The 12,742-nt window shown below is 41.4% G+C and overlaps 1 protein-coding gene across 1 annotated transcript in view; it reads left to right on the top strand.

Annotated features, from left to right (window-relative positions):
* ifi30a (IFI30 lysosomal thiol reductase a) overlaps positions 1–12,742 on the top strand; it is a 40,918-nt gene that overhangs the window by 17,528 nt on the left and 10,648 nt on the right. Inside the window, exons 2-5 of the mRNA XM_028816177.2 lie at positions 3,825–4,007; positions 8,529–8,603; positions 8,776–8,871; positions 9,560–9,712. Coding sequence (XP_028672010.2) covers positions 3,825–4,007; positions 8,529–8,603; positions 8,776–8,871; positions 9,560–9,712 — 507 coding nt within the window. The remainder of the gene's footprint in view (positions 1–3,824; positions 4,008–8,528; positions 8,604–8,775; positions 8,872–9,559; positions 9,713–12,742) is intronic.

The raw sequence follows: 12,742 nt of genomic DNA, 5'->3' as shown, positions 1-12,742 counted from the left end.
ATCTATTATTAAACTATTTGAAAACAAACACATCGTGCTTCACAATGTTGTTATCACATTGATTTTATTGTGCATACAACTGAAGTTTTCATAATTTCAATCAGCACAAGGACTTTATAATGGACCTCTAAAATGGCCTCTGACGGGTGTGGGTGTCCACATGATTGGGCGCTGGTGTCACGTCACATTTTGTGTTCTGCCTGGCTGTCTCCCTGCAGTTCTATAATGGACATATCGAAGGAAAAATGGACAGTTATGTGTTAATTGTAACCAGAACATGCAGACTCGCCACCCACTGTAGTGAGTAAAATGCATGAAGGCCAACACAGAGTCAGCGTGGGCATGCTGAAGGTGGTAGTGAGCCATCTGGGCAATCAAGGTGGTCCGTTAAAGACGGTGACTCAGCATTGTGCTAATTCTGGGGCTGTGAATCGGATGAAGATAAAGGCCTCCACAGCCCCTGCAGCTGCCACGTCACCTTTCTCAAATCCTCTTTTTGCAAACATTTCACTTCCATCCTGATGCTGAGATTCAGTTGTTTGTACAAGTGGAGCTCATCAACTCATTGCCTTCTTGAAAAAGTCATTTCCATGTCAGTTATTTAAAACACTTTCTCCGCTTCATTGATGCAAGACATGATGAGAATGTAGACAGGGGGCTGCAGGAAATGACTGTCTGAGTGATCTGGGCTGCAGTTTTGTTGCTGATGTCTGTTTTCTTCAGTTACGAGACCCATTGTTGAAGTCCAGTGCCTTTCACGGTCATCACCAGTGAATAGTGTTACAGCTTGATAATGGCTGTGTATTGGTACAGGCAAAGCACAGACCGGCTATGTACTGTTGAGCGCCTGAGCCTGTCCCGACAGCTTTGGGCTCCACGTGTGATCTGGCCCAGGACAGGATGCCAGTTCATCACGGGGTCAACTTGCTCTGCACATGTTTGGGGTCTGCAAGATAGCCAGCGTACCCAGAGAAAACACAGAGATTCAGGGACAGTATGGCTGGCAGTCGAACGCATGATTGTGGGGAAGTGAAGTAGCATCTCTGACCACTGTGCCACGTTCATTACTATTCCTATGGACTTATATGGACTCTGTTAATATCCAAACTCTAAGTGAATGAGATTAGTTAAGGATGCACACACCTGTTTATCATTTTAATTCTGCACAGCTTTGGTCTCTGTTGAGTGTGCTAAATGGATGGATGAATTTGGATGGATGATCTAACATTTTGTTAGATCAATGCAGAAGTATTGACTCCCACCATCTAAAATCAGATTAAGCAGCTTCAACAACATGATCAATTCTAATAGTCACTTTTTAGTAGTGATTCCTCTTGTGGTTGTGTGTAATAATGTAAAATAATAATATACAGGTGCTGGTCATAAAATTAGAATATCATGACAAAGTTGATTTATTTCAGTAATTCCATTCAAAAAGTGAAACTTGTATATTAGATTCATTCATTACACACAGACTGATGTATTTCAAATGTTTATTTCTTTTAATTTTGATGATTATAACTGACAACTAATCCATCCATCCATTATCCAACCCGCTGAATCCGAACACAGGGTCACGGGGGTCTGCTGGAGCCAATCCCAGCCAACACAGGGCACAAGGCAGGGAACCAATCCTGGGCAGGGTGCCAACCCACCGCAGACTGACAACTAATGAAAGTCCCAAATTCAGTATCTCGGAAAATTAGAATATTGTGAAAAGGTTCAATATTGAAGACACCTGGTGCCTCACTCTAATCAGCTAATTAACTCAAAACACCTGCAAAAGCCTTTAAATGGTCTCTCAGTCTAGTTCTGTAGGCTACACAATCATGGGGAAGACTGCTGACTTGACAGTTGTCCAAAAGACGACCATTGACACCTTGCACAAGGAGGGCAAGACACAAAAGGTCATTGCTAAAGAGGCTGGCTGTTCACAGAGCTCTGTGTCCAAGCACATTAATAGAGAGGCGAAGGGAAGGACAAGATGTGGTAGAAAAAAGTGTACAAGCAATAGGGATAACCGCACCCTGGAGAGGATTGTGAAACAAAACCCATTCAAAAATGTGGGGGAGATTCACAAAGAGTGGACTGCAGCTGGAGTCAGTGCTTCAAGAACCACCACGCACAGACGTATGCAAGACATGGGTTTCAGCTGTCACATTCCTTGTGTGAAGCCACTCTTGAACAAGAAACAGCGTCAGAAGCGTCTCACCTGGCCTAAGAACAAAAAGGACTGGACTGTTGCTGAGTGGTCCAAAGTTATGTTCTCTGATGAAAGTAAATTTTGCATTTCCTTTGGAAATCAAGGTCCCAGAGTCTGGAGGAAGAGAGGAGAGGCACAGAATCCACGTTGCGTGAGGTCCAGTGTAAAGTTTCCACAGTCAGTGATGGTTTGGGGTGCCATGTCATCTGCTGGTGTTGGTCCATTGTGTTTTCTGAGGTCCAAGGTCAACGCAGCCGTCTACCAGGAAGTTTTAGAGCACTTCATGCTTCCTGCTGCTGACGAACTTTATGGAGATGCAGATTTCATTTTCCAACAGAACCTGGCACCTGCACACAGTGCCAAAGCTACCAGTACCTGGCTTAAGGACCATGGTATCCCTGTTCTTGATTGGCCAGCAAACTCGCCTGACCTTAACCCCATAGAAAATCTATGGTGTATTGTGAAGAGGAAGATGCAATATGCCAGACCCAACAATTCAGAAGAGCTGAAGGCCACTATCAGAGCAACATGGGCTCTCATAACACCTTAGCAGTGCCACAGACTGATCGACTCCATGCCACGCCGCATTGCTGCAGTAATCCAGGCCAAAGGAGTCCCAACTAAATATTGAGTGCTGTACATGCTCATACTTTTCATGTTCATACCTTTCAGTTGGCCAACATTTCTAAAAATCCTTTTTTTGCATTAGTCTTAGTTGATATTCTAATTTTCCGAGATACTGAATTTGGGACTTTCATTAGTTGTCAGTTATAATCATCAACATTAAAAGAAATAAACATTTGAAATACACCAGTCTGTGTGTAATGAATGAATCTAATATACAAGTTTCACTTTTTGAATGGAATTACTGAAATAAATCAACTTTGTCATGATATTCTAATTTTATGACCAGCACCTGTAATGTAATAACGTCCTAAATAAAACAAGCCTCTCGTGTTTACAGGAAGGGACACGCAGGCCCACCGTGTTCGGTTCTGCTGTCTCACAGCTTGGAGGGTTCAGGTTTTAGCCTGACTGCTGTCTGTGTGCCCTCCATACACCCCACTCTTCATGTGTCTTTGTTGATTTTCTCTGGAGATGTCAGTAGTACTAGGGTGTTGTACAGGCAAGATGTAATCAGAAGATGGGGCCCGAGTTGCCTCGAAAGCTTGCATATTGTAATCTTTTTAGTTAGCCAATAAAAGGTGTCATTTTGCTTGACTTTTCACTACATTCTGGAGATGTCAGAAACTTTGTATGCACCAACAGCACTGCATGTGCCTCTGATTTGGCCCAATGTGTGTGTGTGTGTGCTCTTTCCAGGTGTAGCTGAGAAGTGGACAGATCAATTTAGGAGCATTAATGGGGTACTGCAGAACCCTTTGGCTTACGGTACAACTTCCATTGCTTCATGCCAACAGAACCAACACAAAGGCCTCCTTGTTGAAAACGAATGATTCCTACGGCGTGCAAGTATTTCATGTCTAAGACTCTGTTCCCTTCAATGTCAGTGTGGCATTATCATCGTCATTTGAGAAGCCTTTCTGCACATCCATGTGTAAAGCTGATTTTTATTTTGTCTCCTACTCAATTTTGATTTTTTTCTGCCATCTCCTTCCAGGCCGAGCAGTGGTGCCGAGCTTCAAATGACACTGAACCGCCAGCAGCAATGGTGGACTTGAGCCTGTACTACGAGAGCCTGTGCCCGGGGTGCAGGGGCTTCCTGGTCTTTCAGCTGTTCCCCACTTGGCTGCTGCTCTCCGAAATTATGAACGTGACTCTGGTTCCTTATGGAAATGCAAAGGTGAGATATGATGTCTGCCTTTTATTTATTTATCTTTGCTCTTTATTTTTTATAGCGCCTTTTGATCACACTGGGGTGGCAGTGTTAGCCTAAGCTGCAGTAAGGATGAATTCTGCACACAAATGTAGTGTTAGTTTAATTAGTGTTAGTGCATGAAAAAATGAATACAAAAACACTCCTGGATCATAAACTACAATGGCTGTAACATGAGTTAGTCCCAATCGGTATAATTGTCCCCTTCTTGACAAAAATATAAGAGTTAAAGAATGGCTTTTGTTAAACAGTTAAAACATTTGATTTAGTATGAACAGAGACACAAATGACTGACATCAGTAGGTGCCAAAGTGGATGGACAGGCATCCCGGCTAGGCTGGTCGTTGGAGTCTTTTCTGGCCAGGAGGCCATAGTGGATTGACGGAAGGAGATTGTCTATCCAGAATAATTTCTCCCCCAGCTCAATAGATGGCAGTGCTTGTCTGGCATGGACCCAGTATGGACACCTGCAGGCATCCTTGAGATTGGAGTCCTTGGTGCCACCAGAAGGTGCTGCAGAGAGAGAAGCTCCCCCTTTTCCATGGGGCATCTACGTGACACAGCAGTGCTTCCACCATTCAGTGCTATGGCACCAGATGTGCTCCAGGATCCAACATAAAAGCAAGCCATCCGGCCTCCTCCAGTTAAGTCAAAGTCAGGAGGCAGAAGGAAGGAGGGAAGGAAGGGAGGGAGGGAGGGACGGACGGACGGCATATTATCAGTGGCCGTGTAAGTGGATCTTGTTCATTTGTAAATGTTTAATAGACAAAAACCTTTATTTGAACCTGGGACCGTTTTGCTTCTGTTTGATATCTGGGGGTTTGGGGTTTAGTGACACCCCCTACTAGTTAAACATCATATACGCCTTCCTCTTTATCCTCATCAATGGTAAAGGCGTCATATAAAGTATCTTGATGGTTGTGACAAAAGAAGAGCCAGACAAGACACGGGGGGCAGCACAATAAGAAGAGGCACACTACAGAGCTGCTTTTGATGTTTTTCTTTCAAAGACGTTTCACTGGTGTCAATAAGCACAAAACAAAGCTCTGGCACTGCCAGATTTAAGCATATAATCGGATGACGTACTGGGAGACGGTAAAATGAGCTTAATTAAGGGACTGAATGGCATTCTGTTGCTTGTCAAATGAATTAAGTTCTTAGGTGCCGCCTCATGTCCTGTTTATGGGGTGTGCCTCCCTTTTCAAGGTGTTTGTGGCTCTGCCTCTTCCATCTTAAGCCCTGTGTCTCAACAGGCTAAGCACAAATTAAGAGGCTAAATTGAGGAGGCCCACTTCAGTATAGCGCCTTTCCACCAAAGACATACTCATATGTAGTACAGGCAGACCCACTCTTTCCAGGTGTCTGGCTAAGTCATTTTCTGGGAGTTTCATTTCACCTCCTATTATTCTGAGCATAACCATTTTGTCAAAGATATTCTTTTTGCATGTGCTGTAAGTACAAAGAGATCCTTGAAGAGGCAATGAGATATGAAGACAGCATATTTTTACAGTGGCACCTGTCCATCTGCCCATAACCGCTTAGATACCACCATAGATTTTATTTCATATACAGTAGCACTTTTTCATCTGTCTGTTTATCCAGTTAACAGCCATAAATACATCCATTACTATGGTCATTTCTAACAGGCTGACACAAACACAGTCCTGTAAGACTAGAGATCCTGTAGATTATCTCCTGCATTCATCTCCAATAAGTATACAAAGAAAGATATGTAGAAACCTTCCAGCGTACACCACTAACAGGTGTAGGCAGACAAATGGCTTCATTTCTCGAATCATCTCTGACAAGCCCAGATTGAATGGTACAAAGATACATTCACTCCTGTAGTCTTCTCTAGCCAGCTCATATAGTTTGAGGGATTCCTTAGCGGCCCCTGTGATGGCCTGGCGCTCTGTTCAGGGCTGTGTCCTACTTTGCACCCAGCGCTGTCAAGATAGGCTTTGGCTACTGGCTACCCGGTAGTGGATAACGTCGGTTAAGAATCAGATGAGGTGTGTACTGAGAGTCATCTTGAACAAAGACAGATTAACAAATAGCTTCATTATTATAATAATCATAACACAACAGTCAAAGCATCACTGCTGAATGAAGATCTGCTGTAGTTATACATACATCAGAGTAGAGCACAAGGCTATCATTTTATATAAAAATTATTATTAAATATCTTTATACTCAAAAATTGGGAGTGTGCTCCCCTTGATTTTCTCGTATTGCGTAATATTTCTCAAATATCATATGTCTTTGTTTCTCATCATAACTAATTGATAATATCGATACACAATCATTTATCTCTATTTATGAGCAAACTTTATATTAAAATATTTTCATACTTAGGCAGGTCGAAAATGGTGATGGAATGTTTTCATTTTTACATATACATTACCTAGATTACATGCAAAGTAAAAAGAGTTATAGTCACCTAAAAACATAGAAAAAGTGTCAGTATTATATAATATTTGTTGCAATAAATTGCTATAAGTAAAACTGCATTTAGCTACATTTAATTACGATAGCAATGGCGGAAATAAAAAAAAAAACCCATAAAATTAAATGTATTACTAGGAACACGACCGGGACGTAGCAGCTTATTGTTCCCATTACATCTCTATATTTACATGGCATGTTCAATGTTTACACATTATTGTTAAACTGTTGATGTATAAATGAAAATAAAATTAATAGTAATTGAAAGAATAAGCGTTGTATCGAATACAGTTTTTAATATCGTGTACACATTTATATTTCCATGAAACAAAAAATTTGGATGGTTGTTTAAATAAAATATTACTTTCGGTTGAGAAATTTTTCTAAAATGTCATATATTTGATTTTTATCATTATAAATATCTAAACAAAATTTGAATCATCTATCTGTAATTGTAACCATAGTTTACTTGAAAATTTGCGAAGGTATTCAATTAAAGTGCCACGTCTGGTTACCAGAAGTGACCCAAAAGTTGATAAGATTCCTTATTTTGATATAAAGCAGGTGTACAAACTCTAACTGACCGAGGTCAAAGCGTTTTCGAGTTATCGTATTTACACACAGACACATAATTTCAAAATTGGTATTTTCGGAATCCAGAAGGTCTAAAACGTCAAGATTCATCAAAATCTTGAGGTCAGATTTTTTCACAGTTTCTATACGTTCTCTATGCTGTGTTTACGAGAAAGTAAAAGGAGCCAGCTCCTAGTCACCATCTTACAAATATTAAAACTATCATTGATCAAGCATTGCTCTTTATTGTGTCCTCTAACTTTTGTGTGTAATGTCTTTTGGATTCTAACTGTTGGCTCTGTATGGCCGTGATCCTTTTACAGTGTTGGAGGCAATTTAGTTTGTAGAACCTCCTAAATTTTTGAATGTTGTTTGTTAAGTTTGCATAGCTTTTAAAAAGCTCTTAGGAAGGCAGAAGTTAACGTGATTACCTCAAGAATGTCTTATGCGACTTGAGGTGGATGTCCTGCTTTGACAATTGTGAGGTCTTCCAATTGTTGTACCTTTAGCATGACTATCCCACCTTGAGCATGTGCATGTTTGCAGTATTTTGCAGAGATGTTAGAGTTACGTGATGCATTTTAGTTTTGTTTTTAATTTTTTTTAATGTCTGGCACTGATGAAGGGGGGGGGGGGGGGGGGGGTCGTAGTTCTGAAAAGCGGTGGCCTGAGAGACTTGGGGATATAGACCTTATGACTACACCTTGTAACGAAGTTGCGTTGACATCTTTGCTTTACACGTGCATGAAACCTTGAATTGGAGCATTTTCCGAATACGGATGAGGACTTTATTGCTTAACATGTGACATGAGTGTGCAATATGGCAGCCTTTTAGCTTAGAGATAGAATTGTTGGCATCTTGCATACTTGATTAATGATTGTAAATTGGGGCTGGGTGTTTGCTCTTTTTCAATATATTTACATTTTAAATATAAAAACAATACTGCTGTCCTCTTCATTGATTTAATAATCTGTAACAAGCATGGATAGGCAGATTAATTTCTTGTAGTTCTCCCTGACATTTGAAGTCTGTCTGTCTGTCCATCTGTTAGTGTCAGCTTTTTAAATACAATTGCTGTCTGTCTGTCTGTCTGTCTGTCTGTCTGTCTGTCTGTCTGTCTGTCTGTCTGTCTGTCTGTCTGTCTGTCTATCTATCTATCTATCTATCTATCTATCTATCTATCTATCTATCTATCTATCTATCTATCTATCTATCTATCTATCTATCACACAGAGCCTTTCACTGTCTATCTGTCTTTCTGCCTATCTTACATTAAGCATTTTATCCTATCTGTTTGTCTGTCTATCATTGACTACAGAAAACTGAGAATTCTGTGTCTCTTCTTGGTCATGGTGGGTCCTTCCTGACTTCTACCATCTGATAGGCTTGTCACCTTGATGGGGTGAGAGACAGTGTTGTGTTCTTTGTGTCTGGCAGTCCCATATTTAAGATTTGTCTTTTGATTTCAGGAGCAATTTGATGGTAAACAGTGGCAGTTCACATGTCAGCATGGAGAACAGGAGTGTCTGGGGAACCTAATTGAGGTGGGTCATGCCATCACCTAGCTGTGAAATTTAGTGGGGGCTGGTTGGGGAAGGAGGTGGCACCCTTGACTACAGGGCACCCATCACCCTGCCCTCCCACTGGTTGTCTACGCCTTTGTTACTGTCCTTATGCACTTGTGATATGGTTGTTAATACCGATTTCTCTTGGCAGACATGTCTCATGAACGTACTGCATAAACCCTCCGTGTACATTCCCATTATCTTTTGCATGGAATCATCTGAAGATGTTGTCAACAATGCAGAAGCGGTGAGTCTACAGGATTTCTTCTGAATGAGCAGGAGAAATCGTTTGATGAATTGTTCGTATTTACAATTATTGTAAAAAGTGAAAAGTAACTCAATTCTTTTGACTGAAAACAATTAGCATTATGTCAAAAGGAATCTGCTGTGCAGTTAAGAAGACACCAGCTAAAAGTGTACGGTGCTGCCATCTACTGGTGTCCTCCTTAATCAGTTTAAACAGTCAAGCAGCTCTCCATTCTGGGCCTCCAAGTGCCCAACAGAAAAAGAGCAGGAAAGTAAGCGTCTCTGTGGACAAAGATGGGAGAAGCATTCCACCTCCCGCCCCTCCAATTCCTCCCTAAACTGTACTCAAGTGTTCCTTCATTCCCAACACCCCTCCTTTCTCAATTACCAGATATAGCCATGTGGGCTGCAAACGTCTGCGCCTCAAGTTCTGATTGGAGTGTATTGATGAGGAGCAGGCTGCCTGATGTTGTATTCACTGTGTGTGCTCATGGTGTGTTGTTGGTACTGTACTATTGTCAATAGTCTGTGGGAGACCTGCAAGTAAGAATTTCTAAGTACCGCAGACACATGACAGCAAATGTAAACTATTCTTGGCCATCATTGCCAGTTTCAAATCTCTTCACTTTAAGTCTAACATGGCTGCCTCTCAGTACCAAATGGTTGCTCTTTCTTTTGGGTCATTTCAGTGTCTGAAGCTGTACCAGCCAGATGTCCAGTGGGATACCATAATGAACTGCGTGAAGGGTGACCAGGGTAACAAGCTGATGCATGCCAATGCGCTGATGACTGATGCCCTCAAACCACCACATGAATATGTGCCCTGGGTAACAATCAATGGGGTAAGTGAACTCTGCTTCAAAACAGAAGGAAACCTCAAATAAAAATCATATTACACATTAAAAGATAACATCTACTTGTACTTTATGGCTTTATAAAGAATCTTTTAGAAACTCTTACAGTTAGAAACTGGTCAGGATGAGAGATCAGCGCCATGTCAGACACTGAGCCTGTGGCCGGCTGGGTTCACGACAGCTTCTCAGCCTTGACGTCACACAGTTAGGAGAAAGCGGGACAATGGGGCTGACACCTTTTGACTGATTGCCTCTTTCCATCACTTAATATTGTGTGTGGCTCTTGGTTCAGGTCTTCCCAGGTCCCTGTTCTCTTCCTCACTCCACATTTCTGTCCATTGTGCTGTACAACCAGTTCCATACAACCTTTTCCCCCCTTCCTCTTGATCTTTTATTTTACTCCCAGGTTTTTCTGTCATCATTCTGCCCTCACTCCTCTCTCTTGTCATTCCCTTGCATATCTAAATGTTCTCTTTGACTAATCTTGGCACTCTCTGCCCTTCAACATCAGAGCATACAGTATCCTCTTTTCATGAAGTATCCTCTTCATGAAAATGTACTTCCCTGGTCTGGCTGCCATCTGATCTCTGTGGCACACCTTAGGGTGTCCAAGTGGCTACACTTCATGTTTGTCAGTGTGTATGCCCACCGTCTCAAGACATTGTGTGCACAATGGGCCATGGGGCCTAACTGAGGTGTCTCTGGGATTTGGGCGGAAGGCTGGAGAGTTGGGAAATAATTTACAAAGACAACAGAGGAACATGAAAACTCCAAATAGAGTGTGACTGGGCCAGGAATTCAAGTCCGTCTGTTGGAGCAGTGCCCCCCCCCATGAAGACCTTCAAAGAAATCACTTTTATTAAAAATGTAATAATCTTATCATTGAAAACAAAAGCAAATGGTTTGTGTTTTCAAACAAACAGCCAAAGCCTCATAAATGTTAGTTTCCTTCTTTAAACTCTTCAGTGTGGAAATCTGCACTGTCCCTTTGTGTTGTCACCTCATCCACTTCTATGTCCTTCATTTTTGTATTCCATATTCACATGTAAGTGTTTGATGTGTTTTCCTGCCCATTCGTCAGTAACGACAACAGTAACTTTTATTTCTATAGCACGTTTTCATACAAATAACGTAGATCAAAGTGTCTTACAAAATGTCAAAAAGAAAGTAGCAAGAAAAGAAAAACAAAAAATTTAATTACATAAAAGTAAACCAGTATGGGCTTGCATAAAATAGAAATATAATTAAAAGAAAATTAGATAGATAGATAGATAATTAGAGACCTTATTTAAAGTATTCAAGACATTCAATCTTTATAGCTCACTCAAACTTGGCTGGATCGCCAAAGTGGATAATGTGATCCACTAGTTATCTGTTTGCTTTTTAAATATAATAATAATCCTCTTACTACTACTACTACTACTAATAATAATAATCTTATGTTATATATAAACATCTATGCGTGAAAGTGTGTGCGTCTGTCCGTCCCAGAAGTGAGTGGTGGAGTCGGGGTAGGGGCTCCACCTCCGAGGAAACAGACAACTCACTTAACACAGGCGAGGTGAGCACATCAGCAAAACGAAACCTCTGAAGTAAGACAAAGTCGCTTAGCTGCTAATGCACAAACAATGCGAACACGTCGGCAAAACGAATCCTCCTAGGACAGGGGTAGGCAACGTCAGTCCTGGAGAGCCGCAGTGGTTGCAGGTTTTTGTTCCAACCCAGTTTCTTAATGAGCAATCAATTATTGCTGATGAAACACTTATTGCTTAAGTGATAGTTTGATGCTTCATTTTAGTGGTCTTGCTTGTTAAGTCTTCCCGCCCTTAATTGCTTATTTCAATCTTAAACAGCTGCATTCAGTGTGTTAATGGCTCCTTATTTAGTAATAAGATGTAAAAGACAAAGCAGCCAGAAGTTCTCCATCTAGCTGCTAGATGCAATGCAGGTAAAAACAGACAATAACTTTGTATAATGTTAACGTTTACCCCCCCCCGGATGGAATTAAAGAGTCGCATAGTTTGGGGGAGGAACAATCTCCTCAATCTGTCAGTGGAGCAGGACATTGACAGCAGTCTGTTGCTGAAGCTGCTCTTCTGTCTGGAGATGATACTGCTTAGTGGATGCAGTGGATTCTCCATTATTGACAGGAGCCTCCTAAGCGCCCGTCTCTCTGCCACAGATGTTAAACTGTCCAGCTCCGTGTCTACAATAGAGCCTGCCTTCCTCACCAGTTTGTCTAGGTGTGAGGTGTCTTTCTTCTTAATGCCGCTTCCCCAGCACACCACCACGTAGAAGAGGGCGCTCGCCACAACCGTCTGATAGAACATCTGCAGCATCTTATTGCAGATGTTGAAGGACGCCAACCTTCTAAGGAAGTATAACCGGCTCTGTCCTTTCTTACACAGAGCATCAGTATTGGCAGTCCAGTCTAATTTATCATCCAGCTGCACTCCCAGGTATTTATAGGTCTGCACCATCTGCACACAGTCACCTCTGATGATCACGGGGTCCAAGAGGGGTCTGGGCCTCCTAAAATCCACCACCAGCTCTTTGGTTTTGCTGGTGTTCAGTTGTAGGTGGTTTGAGTCACACCATTTAACAAAGTCCTTGATTAGGTCCCTATACTCCTCCTCCTGCCCACTCCTGATGCAGCCCACTACCTGACATCTCTGCATTTCAATTTTTTTTCCGATGATTTCAATACTTTCTAGGACCCCATGCTTTACACAGCTAGTAATAATAATAATAAGAAGAAGATGTAAGATTCCTTTATTGTCACTGGACAATATAATGAAATATCATTTGGAATAGACCTATATATAGATGCCTTAGATAAAGGTAAGACATTAAAGAGTAGACATTAAACTAAAAGAAGCACAAATTTAAAAGTGAATGTGAGAAGCACAGTTACAGTACTATTAACAGTTTCAAATATACACAAGGTAAAAGTAAAGGTAAATATTTAAGCACAAATAGAGAACTCATAAATGAAGTCACAGTGAGAAGTGCAGTCAA

The sequence above is a fragment of the Erpetoichthys calabaricus genome, chromosome 12 (genome assembly GCF_900747795.2).
Source record: "Erpetoichthys calabaricus chromosome 12, fErpCal1.3, whole genome shotgun sequence".
NCBI classification, from domain to species: domain Eukaryota; kingdom Metazoa; phylum Chordata; class Cladistia; order Polypteriformes; family Polypteridae; genus Erpetoichthys; species Erpetoichthys calabaricus.
Note: the sequence above shows the minus strand (reverse complement) of the source record. Positions and strands in the feature narration are given on the sequence as shown.